The sequence below is a fragment of the Hippopotamus amphibius genome, chromosome 2 (assembly GCF_030028045.1).
Source record: "Hippopotamus amphibius kiboko isolate mHipAmp2 chromosome 2, mHipAmp2.hap2, whole genome shotgun sequence".
In the NCBI taxonomy this organism is placed as follows: Eukaryota; Metazoa; Chordata; class Mammalia; order Artiodactyla; family Hippopotamidae; genus Hippopotamus; species Hippopotamus amphibius.
In genome coordinates, this window is record NC_080187.1 from 217,424,939 (window position 1) to 217,441,069 (window position 16,131).

The window sequence follows — 16,131 nt, forward strand, 5'->3', positions numbered from 1 at the left end:
AAGTAAAAAGTCAGTAATAATTTTAACAGCTTCTAAAAAAAATGGTAAAATTGTAAAGCAGAGAAAAGTCTCCCAAGCCATCTGTATATTTTTCTCCTTTATTAAGGGAGAAAAATATCTTCATGCTGAAAGATCACTAACATTTTAGAGGTAGTCATGGAATGTCTTAAAATCTCCTTCCTGCTGATAAATCCTTTTTCAGTCTTCCTATGCAGAAGACTAAAGTCCTGTCACACAGCAGCTACGTAATCTGGTGCAACACAGCCATAATCGGTTAACTTGTGCCTGATGCAAAAGCTCTCAACTCTCAGTCCTGCATTACATTATGTACAAAGGTTTCCATCTATTAAAAACTACCAAATAATCTTTAGAGTGTCAAAGTTACAAAACAGATACATATAAAGTTTTTTTTGTTTGAAATGTACATATCCCAAGTTTCTGCTTTCTGGAAAAGGCAGAGCCCAAAAGTTATATATTGTGAAAGCCACTGTACAGGTGGCTTTATTTAGATGACCCAAGATGAATTAGTGCCATTATTGTTGTATAGCTATGAAACAGATCATCATCCTTTACCTCATTACATTTCTTCAATATAAAGTTTCCAGTGACTATGCGATCACATCCAATTTCTCCATTTCCAAAGAAGCCAAATAAAGGAACACTAGGAAAAAACTTTCTAAATGCATCAGCCTCCACATTCCCCTTGGCTCTATAATACTGAAAGCCCCTGCCAACACATGCAAACATGAAGCCAATGGTGTTCTGCTCTGGAATGCTGGCTGCCTTCAGGCGCTGCATCGCAGCCTCAGCAGTCTTCTCGTCACTGACATCCTCGTTGAGAAGCACTGTGGCACTCTGGATTCGGCGTCCGCTAAATGATAGTCCAACCACACCAGTGGCATCAATATCCAGAGGGTTCCTAGAAAATTAAATTAGAAAAGTGGCAATATATCATGAAATTCAAATTTACAGTATGAAAGAAAAGAAAAATCCTCCTGATTCACTGGTTGGAAAATGCTGCCTTGGTCTACAGTTAGTCTGAGGCTGCACCCACCTCCCCCCCATCAGAGGAGTGTATTACGGGTTAAGCTATTGAGATTAATACATTATAAGAATGCAGAAGGCAGATCTATGGAGAAGAAAGCAACTATTTCTTCCACCACAGATATAAGGAGCAAATGCATCTCCACAAAGGTTTCTAAAATCCAACCTAGTTTTAGAAGGGTACAGAGTATCCTTACCGTTCTTACTTCCTTAAAAAGGAATTTTATAATTTTATTCATATATACAATGATATCTATTAAAGCTTTCGGTATTAACATCCTTGGTATCTTTTCTCCCCTACTTCACCTGACAGATTCTAAAAGAGGTGTATTAAATATTCAATCATGGAGGATAATTTTATTACAAACCCATAATTCCAGAAGTTTTAGCTCTATGCTGTTTGGTCCATAAAGAAATAAATTACATTGCTGTGTCTTATTTATTGCTTTGAGCCAATAATTTAGTTTAATCTGAAGGTAAAATCATACATTTTGTTTCTATTTGCCTGGTATTTTTTTAAATGAAGTATTTTATGGTTACTAAAGAAAATATCAAGTGTCAATAAAGTTATAAAGCATAATATAGTGAACACTCATTGGGGCAAAAACCAAGTAAGTACCTTACATTTCTATCAGGTTTACCAACATGTGAATCAATGAAATGGGCAGGATTCACTGGGTTAACAAGAAACTAAGACTTAAAAAGCTTAAGCACTAAATGACTTAAGGCTAACTACTGGCAAAACCAGTTTCTGAGGGGCAGGATCCATCTTCTGAAGTCCTCTGCTGCTCCTTTAACTTTATATTTCCTCTTTGGTATACAGCTGCAACGTGTGTCTCCTGCCTCAAAGAATTATTCACCTTTTTTTTGGAGGGAAGGGGGCTCATATCTGGACACCATTAAAATGGAGCATTGATTTACTCAATGGCTTCTCTTACTCAATGACACAGTGTAAAGACCACATTAAAATTAATGTCATGAAAGAGGTAATTAATGACTGTTGAGGAAATATTTCCCATATTAGGTATAAAGTGTAGATTATATACAGACAGCCATGCTAACAGGCTAGCACCTCAGATGGTATATGTCTGAGTTGGCATTTCAAAGATAATTTGTTAAATTATATATAGATAGGGCAGTGGTGATTTAAAAGTAAAACCAAAGACAATAATGAAAATTCAGCAAAAGGAGAAATAACCCACAGTTACCAAGAATCAGGTATACTTATGCATGAAATCCAGTGCTTGGAGTTCAGTGCATTGGGCTCTCCTCCCTTCTTCCTCAAGTTCCAGGGAACTCAGCTTAGCTATGTGCTTTCCCTGATCCATCAGTGCAGACTACCAGGAGGGAGATTACGACTGGGATGATTTAAATTGCTCTTAATGATATTGATCTCTAACAGTCTGTCTCCATGTCACCAGTCTAGGATCCAAATACTAGACACAAATATAGAGAGAAACAAATAGTAGTGTTTGCAGGAAACACTGGGGGGCGGGGGGGGGGGTCCTCATTTTCTTGTTTTTGGAAACAGCTGATATTTATGTCTACTTAATTAGCTCAAACTCAAAATACTACATACTGTCACTGGAAATGGAAAAGGAGTAATGGCTCAAGATAGAAGAGCAAATATTTTTTATGTTTGAAAACAAAAGCCTTAATAATAAAATCAAAGATGCATCACTTTTGAGCTTGAAAAAGCCTTTCAAAAGATCTAGTACAGTATTTCTAAAAATCTGTGCCAAGTAATATCACTTATATGTGGAATCTAAAAAAATGGTAAAGGGACTTCCCTGGCATTCCAATGGTTAAGATTCCATGCTTCCACTGCAGGGGGCACGGGTTTGATCCCTGGTCAGGGGACAAAGATCCCACATGCCAAAAATAAATAAATATATAAATTAATCAAATAAAAAGTTTAAAATGGTACAGATGAACTGATTTACAAAACAGAAACAGAGCCACAGATGTAGAAAACAAACTTACATTAACAAGGGGGAGGAGGGAGGGGATAAACTGGGAGGTTGGGATTGACATATACACACTAATATATATAAAATAGATAATAAGGACACACTGTAGGCACAGGGAATTCTACTCAGTACTCTGTAATGACCTACAAGGGAAAAGAGTGGATATATACATATGTATAACTGATTCACTTTGCTATATAGCAGAAACTAACATAACATTGTAAATCAACTATACTCCAATAAAAATGAAAAAAAAAAAATCTAGTACAGTATTTCCAAAAATGTACGCCAAGTAATATCAATAGGCCTGCAAGATGCTCCAGGGACAAAGAGTTTTGTGGCGAAACAGATCTCTAAGAACTGCCACAGGTAGTAGTATTCCCCCTCCCTCTAAAAGACCCAAAGTACTGCGCACATTATTAGAGGCTTTGAGAAGTTTTACCATAAAGATGTGCTGCTGAACCATGTATTTCCTTTAGAGGAGGAAAACAGACCCAGAGAGGAAGTGACATACTGTAAGTCCTCTACTACAAACGCGTTCCATTCCAAGGGCATGTTCGTAGTCCAGTTTGTTCATAAGTCCAACAAGGTTAGCCTAAGTACCCAACTAATACAATCAGCTATATAGTACTATAACAGATTTCTAATACTTTTCACATAAATACACAAAAAACACAAAAACATTTTTAATCCTACAGTACAGTACCTTGAAAAGTACATTAGTGCAGTACAGCAGCTGGCACACGGGCTGGCATCGAGTGAACAGGCCAGAAGAGTTACTGACTGGAGGAGAGGAGGTGGGAGATGGTAGGGCTGAAGGATCACCAGCAGTAGGAAACGGAGGGCGAGCTGCAAGTTCACTCGTGCCTGATGTTGATGGCACACTTCTGGTTCCCTGCTGGATTCAATCTACCCTCTTGAAAAAATGATCCCGTAATGTCTGGGTAGTAGCTCTTTTTTTCTGGTCATAGATGACACAGTAGCACTGGAGTGCTTTCTGAACAGCTGCTGTGACCTTCATGTACTGTTTTACGTTCACATCCTGTACTTTAAAAACTAACAGTGCCTCCTCAAATAAAGAAAATCCCCTTGCCACTTTCTGTGTCGTGAATCTCTTTGGTTCAGTTACTTCTCTCTCTCGTCTCTCCTCATCCTTTCTCTGGGCCCCCAAGTCCATTAGGTCTTCATTAGTCAGCTCCTCGTGTTGCACAGCAAGGAGTTCAACGAAGTCATCCTCTTGCAGATCTAGCTCCCGCTTCTCTCTGAGGGTCACTAAGTTGCTGAAGACCTCTTTGGACTCCTCATCCACCTTCTCAAATCCACGAAAATCGTGAACAAACTGCGGGCAAAGGTCCTTCCAAACCCCATTCATGGTGACAGCCGAAACCTCACGTCAAGCAAAGTCAATGTTATTTATGGCTTTGTAGATGTTACAGTTCTTCCAAAATTATCACAAGGTTGTTCCTGATTCATCACTCACCTTTACTGCCTGATGAAAAATGCGATGTAAATAATATTTCTTGAAAGTCGCTGTAACTCCCTGGTCCATAGGTTGGATGAGTGACGTAGTACTTGGTGGCAGGTGCACTACTCTGACGTTGGGATGAAAGTCGTCTGTGAATGGAGGTGGCCCGAAGCATTGTCGAGCAGCAAAAGAATGTTGAATGGGGCTTCCTTCTCCAAGCAATATTTCTCCTCTTCTGGGATAAAGTGGTGGAAAAACCAGTCCTGGAAAATGGCCTGTGTAACCCTGGCTTTGGGGTTACTCTTCCACACAACAGGAAGAGAGCCCTTGGCTATGTTTTTCAGGGCTCTTGGGTTCTCTGAATGATAAACTAAGAGAGGCCTCAGCTTCTTACCTCTGGAAACACTGGCATCAAACAACAGAGTTAGCCTATAGCCTGGCATCAACTTTTCCTCTTTCCCGATGTAACTTCCATCTGGCATCCTCTTCCAGTACAGTCTTGTTTCATCCACATTAAAAACCTGCTCGGGTAAATACATACCTTCATCAATAACTTCTCGAAGTGTTTCAGGAAATTCCTGGGCAGCTACCGTATCTGCACTCGCTGCCTCGTCACTTACTTTTACATTGTGAAGGTTGGCTCTAGCCTTGAACTGATGAAACTAGCCATGGATGGCATTAAAAGATGTGCCCTCTGATTCTTCGTTGTGTTTCTTCCTCAAGTCTTCACAAAGGCTTTTAAGCTTTCTCTTGAATCAGCGTCAAGCTGAGCGGGACTCAACACTGATGCTGACCCTGCATCTCACACTGAGAAGTTTCTGCATCTCCTCCATCACTTTTCCATGCTTCTTCGATATTAAGGTCGATCAGCACAGCAGACTTCATAGGTTCCATGATCTTGTTCTTTAGAATCGTGCCAGTGGTCGAATGATTCATGTTATAAGAACTAGCAACGTCTACCATCTTTTCACCTCGCTCCACTCTATTATTTTTCACTTTTGTTTCCATCGTTATTGCTTGGCGCTTCTTAGCAGTACCAGCTACGTCACCACTGCTTTTACGTTTTGCTTCCAGACAACCTGGGCTTGAAATAAAGATACTGCACTACTGTACTCTATACAGAACTGTACAGTAAAGTACACAAAAGCACAACCACTTACAGAGGATGCACACACGTGCCAGACACGTGTACTACTTATGTGACTGGACATGCAAGCACATGTTCTCATCTTTGAAAGTTCGCAACTTGAAGGTTCGGATGTAGGGGACTTACTGTATTGCAGTTACAGACTACAGAGCTGTCAAGGGAGCTCAGTAGACAATGTTGAAAGTCAATTTTGAGGAGAGTATAAGTCCAACTAAGAATAAGTTCTTAAAGGATAACATATATAAATTTCATTCTTCAAAGATAAGAATTACGTTATGTAAGCCCCTCAACCTGTATCTACTGCAAAATGGAATGAACTATTAGCAATTCTTTAAACATGTTTTTTAAAAACCCAAAGTAATATAAAGCTGAGAACATTTCGCATCATTTGCAGAAGAAATCAGAAGCACATCAGACATACTTCTCAGAGGTCAGCGATGCCAGGTTGTCCACCTGGCCTCCAGCCAAGATGACATTCATATCACTGAAAGTGCTGACTACTCGCTGCAGATAATTACTGGATCCCACCTTACAGCAATTATAGCCAAATACAAGGACCACACGAAGCTCGGGGTTATCTAACAGACCTGCAGAGAAATGAAGAGCACAATTAAAGATAGACTTAAACAGAAATCCTTAAAAAGGAATTCTTCATTTTATTTTATTATTTTGCAAACTGAAATGTTACTGCTAATGTCTTGTATACCTAGTTAAGTGCAATTTAGTGCTTAAGCTGGAAAGTCTTCCATTTTTTTTTTGCATACTTTACCATTACTCAGAATCTTTGCTAAATTAATTTTTCATCATTAAGAAAACTAAATGGCTATTTGAATATAAAACAATCAACACTCAATGCAAATAAGGAAGCAGCTACGTAAATGAGCAGCACCCTTGGTGGACCATGGTGCAAGCCATCTCCATACAGGCCACCACCTGGAATGGAAGGGAACACTGGTTTACTAAGAACCGAGTTAGATAAAATGGGAATTTAAACATCCAGAGGAAATGGAGAGAAACAGCACTAACCACCTGCAGTGGGTTGAATGTGGTCTCCCAAAAGACATATCCACACCACATCTCTGGGATGAAGAATGTGACCTCACTTGGCAAAAGGGTCTTTGCAGATGTAATTAAGGATCTTAAGATCATCTGGATTATCCAGATAGGCCCTAAATACTACACAAGTACCCTTATAAGAGAAATAGAGACAAAGAGGCAATGTGACCACAGAAGCAGAAACCAGAATGATGCAACCACAAGGAATGTCTGTGGTACCAGAAGATGGAAGAGACAAGAGATTCACCCCTAGAGCCTCCAGAGGGAATGCAGTCCCATCAACACCCTGATTTCAGACTTCTGGCCTTCTGTTCTGTGACAATAAATGTTGTTTTAAGCCGAATTACCAAAGTTTGTGTTAATTTATTATATCAGCCTCAGGAAACTAGTACACCATTAAAATACAGGCCTTATCCACATATTCCAGGAAAGGGAGTGGGAGTGAAGGTGGATTAATCATTGGAAACTCATTCCAAAGCAGGAAAATATTCGATTCTGCAGCATATGGATGAAAAGCAGCTACCACTAGAGGGCAGCATAGTCTACCCGGACGCAGGCAGTCCTCATGCACCGCCCTGCAAGCTCCCAGGCTTGTATATGTGCCTCCAGCACCTTGTTTATATATACACTATTGACTTGAAATTTGCTCTGGTACAGGAAAAAGAAAGAAAATCAAATACCTGACCCACAGTCAAGTTTCCACTGACTCAGCCACATGACTAACATCTTCACAGATGGAAGGGTAATGGTTGCCAGAACAAAGGCCCACTTAAGGAAACTGGGGTGGGGTGGAGGTGAATGACCAATTCCTAACACCAAATAATGACAATCTAGGGAGACTGCCTCTGGTCCATTTCTAATTCTCTATACAGTACAACACTGATTTGGAGAGCAAGAAGAAGATTAGTATAAGCCAGTACTTTCAAGATACCATTAATTATTAAAGGCTCTTTTTCTCCACATAGACCATCCTAGCGAATTTTCAGAGAATGTTTTTTCTTTTTTAGAATGAATTTTCAGAGTCGGAAGAGCCCTGTGTCTAGTCTTATTTTATAAATAAGGGCTGCTAATCCCAGAAAAGTGTCTGGCCCAGGACAGCATTTTGGGAGACTCTAGACCCACATCTCCTGACTCTACATTTTAAGTTTTAGAAAAGTAGACTTCTAAATCTTTCCCTCTCCTACTGTTTTCTAAGCTCTAGACCCTTTTTACAATTGTCTCCTAAAATTTTCATCTGAAAATTCTATAGGCACCACTGTCATTCATCCAACACACCCAGTGCTTTCAATATCTTCCTCCATTGGTCGTGTTCTACCGCAGGACCGCCCCCCCCCCCCCCCATCTAGAAACTAAACACTCCCCCCCACCCAAATAAGAGAACAAATCTGCCTTAGCCCAGGCTGGCTGCCTGACAGAGCAGACAGGTCTGTATCATGTACCAGAAGGAAGGTACAATTCAAACTCCTTACCACACAAAATTGAGAGGCCTATGATACACGAGCCTGAGAAGATGACCACCCAGCTCATTTTGAGGTAAATCCTGGCACTGCCTTCAGTCCTGCCTTTGTGGGGAGACAGAAGGCCCCTCTGCTCAGTACAAGTATCTCAGGACTTTCAACTTCAAGAAAGCATGCCAGCCACGTTCCCAGCTCCGATGTTCGCAGGGCAGATGACGTACTCAACCAGCCCAAATACTAAAAGGTGCAATCTCCGGTTCATTGTTACTTGAAACCCAGCGTGAGATCTAAATCACAGCAGACTGTCTGAAGAACACTTGGGCCATCCATTCCTTTAGCAGCTCTAAACATTCCTAGATTACAGAGAGAGCTCAGTAACCAGACCTTGTTGGTTTGGATGCTACAACTGATTTTAAAGAGTCATAGTTGAGGTGATGCCACTGGTGTTCACAGAGTGACATGGTAAGAAACAGCTTGAAAAACTTAAGCTATTTACTCTAAGGGCATATGGATCCACTAGGATTTATCTCAGTTCTCAGAAAACTGGGAAGAGTTATGCTGCTTCTGCCTGGGCTCATCCAAACCTGTGGCCCACGTCTAGCAAATGCTGACGGTCTGCATCTCGTGTATTACCCTCCATCCTGGCTGCACTGTATTCCTGTTACACGTCCCTCAACTCAGAATTCCTCCACCGACAGTCTATGTATCTTTGTAAGCTGCCTTACATTCATTTTAAAACAAGGCAGAATATAAATTCATTATAGCTATGCTCAAGCTGGAAGGTTAAAAGGAAAAAAAAAAAATCAAATCTAGACACCAAGACCAGCATCAGATTCAGGAAAGCCAACTATGAAGAACTATTCCAAAGATTGGCCAGGACTGCTTGAAAAGACTTTAGGTCTGGGTGTTCAGATTTCTATTCTTTTGAGAGTAGCCTCTCTGAAGACAACTGCTTGATGACCTATGTAAAGGGATGTAATCTAAAAGCATGTAGAAAACCTACTTCAAAGAAAATGTCTACTTGAAATGAGAGGCTAATACCATGAACAATTCATGGGCAGTCGCTGGGTTCTTCCTCACAACCTTAGTTTTAGCATCACTTCCTTCCCTGCATCTTTTTTACAGTAAACATGTATAAATATAAGTCAGCACACTAGGACGTGGCTTTTGGAGTCAGACCTGGGTCAGAACTCAGGCTCAACCCCTTGCAGTCATCTGATTGAACAATTTACTCAACTTCTCCACGTGCAGAGTCCTCCTCTAAAAGTGGAGCAGGAGCAAATCTCAAGAGCGGTTGTGAGGACTAAATAAGATAATGTCAAAAAGAAGCATCCAACCCTGCCCAGTGCCTGGCCCCCAGCAAGGGTGCAATAGAGGAGAGCTATCAAAACACAGTCTGGCTAAACGGAGGGCCCCGACCACAAGTTATCAAATAATGAAATGACGCTCAAGACACTATTTCCCCCTGAATCAAATGAATCTGAAGTAAACATCAAATTTAGAGGGAGAAGAAAGAAGCCACGCATCCTATCTTCCAAACCAGCTGGGGGTCACCTGTGCTGCTCTCCAGGTTTCACGTAGTTATCATGTTTTTTGAGATGCACCTTATCCCAAAATCTCTCTAATGTCATACAATCAGAAGCCGTGTCGCTTTATATACATGGTAGGGGATTAAAAAAAAGAGAAGCGCCACGCCAGTCAGCTCTATGAACACGAGTCTGCGGTTTGGGGGCTATATCCTGTCACCATCGGGAGCTGGAAGCAGGCCCCCACAAGGCCCCTTATCGCTGGCATTTCCTAGCTTTCTGCTGCTGGAGCTGAGTGAAGTCCACCACAAAGGGCAGGAAAGCCTAACAGAACACTGGCACCACCCTCCTGTCACCTTCCTGCTTTAGAAGCTTCTAAAGCTGCCCAGCTTTTTCAAGCGTTAGGCAGCTTCTAAAGCAGAGCAAGTTCCATCACCTAACTTTTAGTACTATTTTCCTCTGCTTTGCACCTGATCACTGCCTGTGGCCCCCTTTAAGATTCTCTATGAAATCTCCAGATAATTTAAAAAGTTAATCCCTTAAATTGTTTTTGGAATCTGACAACAAATAATTAAAATTTAGTTTTTACCCCTCTCAGTTGCCGGCAGAGTAGTCATCTAAAGACCAAAAAGAAGTAAGCAGAAAGGACCTGAACCACCCACAAGGTTCTGAGGTCAACAATGTAACAAGAAACAGCACTTGTGCTAGGCGCCTTTCCAAGCGCTTCACAGAAGTTAACTTATTTAATGCCCGTAACAACCCACTACTTACTGTTTAGCTCCTATAAAAGTCTAGGAGGGTTCAACGTCTTCAAAATTCACATTAAAACATGCAAACTGTACCCCCTATTACAGGACCTAACTCAGACCAGAGAGGTAGCAATAAATACACACTCCAGAGGTGGCTGCCCAAAAGGAACTGGTACCCACTGGGCTCTGGGAGACAGACACGTCCACTCGTCTCCTTGCAAGCGCAAGTCTCGAGGATTCTTCAGGACTTCCTCTGGTGACTGAAAATATAAAATTCAGTGGAAGATCTTCTCTAATGTCAATCTTTACAAATAAAACCAAAGCCTAGAAAATCACTACGCCCCAAGGGGCACTGTTACAGATTTGAGCTTTACTTAAGAGGATGTCAGAGGATGTACTTGTAAAAGAGAAAGGCAGAGAATCACAGGTGTGTGATACCTGATATACTGATGTACTAGGTACCCACCCTCCAGCATTCTCCAAGGAGGAAAAGAGCCCTGGCTCTTAAGCTCAAGCTCATCTTACAAGTAATCAGCAGACAAGCAATCTGTAGACAGAACATGGGCCACCACACACTGCTTTGATGCTAGGGCCACTTAACTGGGTAACTCAAAGCCTTTAAGGAACAAGTGTAGACCACCTCAGGGCAGGAGGCTCCTCCCCTCCATTACAGACTACGCTCTGCTGGGCATAGGGTTCCACCAGTGCCCAGAGAAGGCAGCTCTGCTCTGCTTTATTTTTATGCTGGTTTCCACGTGAGATTTTACTTAGAAACAAGCTGCTTAAAAAAAGGTTAGGAAATTATTGAAGACCTCCTTATTGAGGAGTCTCAATGAAGTCTTCAACATAAGCCTAAGGGAGCAACACGATGGCATCCTGTCAGCGACAACCCTGGACAAGCAACAGCAACTGCCACGCCTCCTTCCCGCTCCCCCTCCAATTACTGCGCTCGTTCCTTTTTCTTCAATCACCATTAATTACCTGACATTCCTAAATCTGTATCTGTGGTCGAGACCATTCTCCTAAGCTCCAGACCCACATATGCAACCGTCTATTCAATATTCCCATCTCAGATTCAACGTGTCCAACCCAGAGTTGATAATCTGCCTCCTCTAACCTGCGCCCTCATCTACTCCTCACCTCAGGAGGAGGTACTGTGCACCTGCACTGGCAGAAGCCTAGGTGACAACACGGCCACCCTCCTCATTCTCAACCCCAACATCACCTCATCCTGTTGATTCCACCTCGAACCTTCATCCTGAATCCATCCGCGTCTCTACAACGTCACGTGCCACAACCACAACAGCACCCTGTTTTTCCTGCATCCTCTCTCGTGTTCCTCCAAGCCACTCACACCACAGCCAGAGGGGCGTTTTCAAAAGACCTATCTGGTTGTATCACTCCTTTGTTTAGAATCCTGGCTTCCCGCTGCCCTTAAGTGTGTAAAAATCCTTAGTGTGTCCTAGGAGGCAGAGCCGGCCCCAGCCTGACTCCCAGCTCCGCCTCACACCACACTCCCCCTTCCTCACTCTCACCATTCTCCAGACACACTGGAACTCCTTCTATTCCATAAATGAGCCAGAGAATGAATCTACAGCATCTAAACCCTGAAGGTGAGTTGCCAGGCCCTTTCTATTTCCTGTCCTTTCATCTATTTTTGTCAGTAACCTCCCAGCTCTACATCTGAGGGACCTCTCCCCACTCCAGCTCACTTCTACTCAGGGCTCTGCCCAAATGTCACTTTCCCGACACCCTAGAGTGAATTAAGTCCCATGGTTAAGTTTCCTAGCACCTCTTCTACTTGGTAACACTTACAACCCTATGGTACTCTATTCAAAGTCGGCCTGGCCTGACAGACTGGAAGCCCCAGGAGGCAGGACAGTGTGTCTCCAACAAGCTTCTGTACAGCCCTGCACATACAGTGACTGGCATATAACGTGAGCAGTTTTTGAATGAATGGACACTGGCTTTTATGGAACTTAGGAAACAGAGGTATTTTGCCTTCATTTTTTAAGAATTGTGCTGGCATATATACATATTTTTTTTTAACATTTTTTTTCATTCCAGAGACTATTTTTAACACGGGATACCATACAGACCTTAAAATAACCTATGCCTCATTCAAAAAATGCACCACTTTGGTAAATTCTTCAAAAAGAATATAACAGAAAGTGTGTATGTGTATATATATTATATTATATGTACTGTGACGCTCAGGCTGATTACAACACCCTATACACAAGGTCTAGAATTACTATAATGTCACACGCAAGGTCCCTGCCCGCAGAGGCACTGCCTATTTCACAGGAGGCTCAGCTGCTTTGCTCACACACCACTTTCTAGTCAGAGCAGCCAAGTGAACAATGCAGGGGAAGACAGACCAGAGCCCAGGGGCCAAATCCACACCCCCTGCTTTTGTATATAAAGTTTTATTGGAACAAAGCCGATTTTTCACATACTGTCTATAGCTGCTTCTGCTCTCCAATGGCAGAGTTGAACAGATGCAACTGAGGCTGTATGACTGGGAAAACCTGAAATATTCACCATTGGGCCTTTACAGAGAAAGTGTGCTGAGCCTGAGGGACACTACCAGGAACAGTGTGCCTTTCAACGTCACAGAACAGAGAAGAGTTGCTCCAGGTGTCTGGTTCAGGAGTGCAGGCTGAGAATCTGTGGAGCAGGCATGTCCCACATCACAGCCTCCAACCACTCATTCCTTGCCCACCTCCAATGCCTGCATCTTCTTGTCCACATAAAAGACAACGGTCCAAGTTTAGAAGAAAACAGTATGGGAAAGAATAGAGATTATCATCTCAGTCTAGGCAACACCTCAATTTCCAGAAGGCCATAAACAGGATGAAAACGATGCCTTGGAATAAGCCAAAATTGTTGAAAGCAAACAGTTTAGGCAAAGGACACCAACAGAAACACTTCACACAGCAGAAACACATAGGGCTCTTTTTCCTTTCAGTTTTCTGATTCCTATACTTAGCACTGTACTGCAAACAAGGTCTAAAGCAAATCTAATAACTATTTTATCATAAAGTACATGGTTTCTTCTACTCAAGATTTTGAGTCTTTCTTGTAAATGGACAAAAACTAAGCTTCTAGCCTCAAGCAGTTGCTACCATGAGGACCTCAATCATGATTCTCCAGGCTGCCACAGGACAGAGGAGAGCATGCCCAGGAGGCACCATACTCACTTCTGGTCCAAAAAAGAGAGCACAGAGAAGGCTTGGCGATATGACCTCCAGCAAAAGCACTGACTCAAAGGCCACACAAGCTTCTCTAACAAGTTAACCCCAATCAATTCACCTGCAGAGGCAGATGAAAGGCCTTAACATTGCTTTGCTTAAATCATTAATTTGTTGCTTACTATATTAAATTAAGCTTTCTCATCAAAGCTTAGAAACTGAGCCAACCCTTCACCTCTTCAAAATCACCTCTCATGCATGACCTGTCTACTCCAGCCAAGCTTTCTGCCTCATATATTCTACTAAACCTTTGTTTGATAGACTCTGCCTTAACTGCCACTATTTCTACAACTTAGCAAGTTCATTACACTTATTCCCATCTTTCTAACTGGTCAATATTGAACTAACTTGTATCTTCTAATTTTTTTAAAAAAGCAAATGCTTATTACTAGCGTAAAAGAGATATAAAACAAACTTTTCAGCTTCAAAAAACAAAACAGAGCAAAGTGATAAGAAAATATTCAAAGAGGAAGAAGTCTTTCAAAATTCAGAATTAAATGCAAGTAGGTTTATTACCAACAGAGTATTTATGGAAAATTCATCTCTGGTTCTCTCAGGCTTTAATATAAGTAAAATAACTTAAAAAGTAAATCCATTCTACCTAAAAACTATTGCACTAGCCTCTGTTAATCACTAATTTGAACTAGCCACATGTGCAGTAACTTGTACCCAATTCAGACGCTCTCAAAGGAACAAAGTCAATCAACAATACAGGCAATTAATGGTAAATAATAACAACTTACCTACTTCAGTGAGCTGATGCCTTTCTAGTGTTAATTTCTTTGGATCCTTAATAAAATGAAAGGGTTTTATTTTTATTCCTTCAATTTGAGGGAATAATAGAGCAAAACCAGATTCTCCAATTTCTATTTCCTGAGGTCGATTGCTACTTGATCCCATTGGCGTCACTACAGAAAAAGTTAAACAGTTTTGTGAACAGATTCAATAAAAACAGAAGTTTCATCTGGTGTAAATTACCCAGGCACACCTGGGTAACTACAGTTTCGGTCACTAACATAATCAATAAAATAAGCCAATATCTGAGTTTCTCAGCTTTGAAATTTTTAGGGGTATAAGGTCATGATGCCTACAATTTACTTTCAAATTGTTCAGAAAGAAATGTTTTCATAAACAAAGACAGAAAAAGCAAATGTTGCAAAATTTTCTGCAATCGTGAATCTAGATGAAGGGTATATGGGCACTCCTTTTCTACAGGTTTGAAGTTTTTCTAAATAAAATGTTGGGGGGTGGGTAGTAATTACATCTTCACAGCAATTCTACTTGAAAAAATTTATCATAGAATATTTGACAATTATATAAAATGTATGTATATACATACACACACATATACAACTGTATTTGGAGATAAGGCCTTTAAATAAAGAGGCAATTAAGGTTAAATGAGGTCACAAGGGTGGTGCCCTAATCCAATAAGATTGGTGTCCTTTCAAGAAGAGGAAGAGACATCAGAGATGAAGGCATACAGAGAAGAGGCTATGTGAGGACTCTTACATAGAGATGGCTGTATGTAAGTCAAAGAAAGAAGCCTCAGGAGAAAGGAAAAATACCAACACCCTGGACTTCCAGACTCCAGAAATGTAAGAAAATATACTTCTGTTGTTTAAGCCAACCAGTCTATAGTATTTTGTTACAGCAGCCCTAGCAGACTGATACAATTACCATAGATTAACAAGTTCACTGAAAACTTTATTTTATATAAATACATGTATTTTATGCACATACATACACATACATATATACATATATCTATTCTATATGTCTAACCGTATCTATATCTATACTATATATAATATAATCTGGAAAGTTATGCACCATAACATTAACAGAGTGGTTAACTCTACTTAAAGCTTAAAGTTGCTTATCTTCTAATTTTTTTTAGAACAATAAATGGTTATTACTAGTATAAAAAAGAAACTTAAAAAAGTGTTAAGCCTTTTGGAAACCAAAGATAGAGAAAAATGGAAAAAAAATATTGAGAGAAAATTTCAGAATCAAATCAAACCCCACATAATACATTCTGAATTAAAAAACATGAAAATAAAATTTCAGAGCATATTACGAGGCCCTCTTCTCCTACAAAAAATATCAAAACATGAAAGCAATTTTTTTGTCTGTAGCAGGCCTCAAGACAATCTGAATTAAATCCCAACAGGCTTTTTATAGAAATTGACAGGATGATTCTAAAATATGTGGAAATGCAAAGGACCTAGATAGCCAAAGGAATTTTTAAAAAGAAGGATATCAAGATCCAATGAGAAGGGTGAGGAGCAGATCCAGAAAACACAAGAGGACAGGTCCCGACGAAAGGGAGTTGGAACGATACTCACTCCCAACATGAAGATCATAAGAGATCTCAGGGAGAACTGCTCTGGGACACGGCAAGCATGAGAGGAAGGCTTCAGGTAGACTGCACCCCTCACTACAGGGTCACAGAGGCAAGAG

The 16,131-nt window shown here is 40.9% G+C and overlaps 1 protein-coding gene across 1 annotated transcript in view; it reads right to left on the minus strand.

Annotated features, from left to right (window-relative positions):
* Positions 1 to 84: 84 nt before the first annotated feature.
* FBXO22 (F-box protein 22) overlaps positions 85 to 16,131 on the minus strand; it is a 28,255-nt gene continuing 12,208 nt past the window's right edge. The window contains exons 5-7 of the mRNA XM_057723503.1: positions 14,412 to 14,576; positions 6,048 to 6,213; positions 85 to 919 (exon numbers count right to left, since the gene is read on the minus strand). Of these exons, the coding sequence (XP_057579486.1) occupies positions 502 to 919; positions 6,048 to 6,213; positions 14,412 to 14,576 (749 nt within the window). The 3' untranslated portion in view covers positions 85 to 501. The remainder of the gene's footprint in view (positions 920 to 6,047; positions 6,214 to 14,411; positions 14,577 to 16,131) is intronic.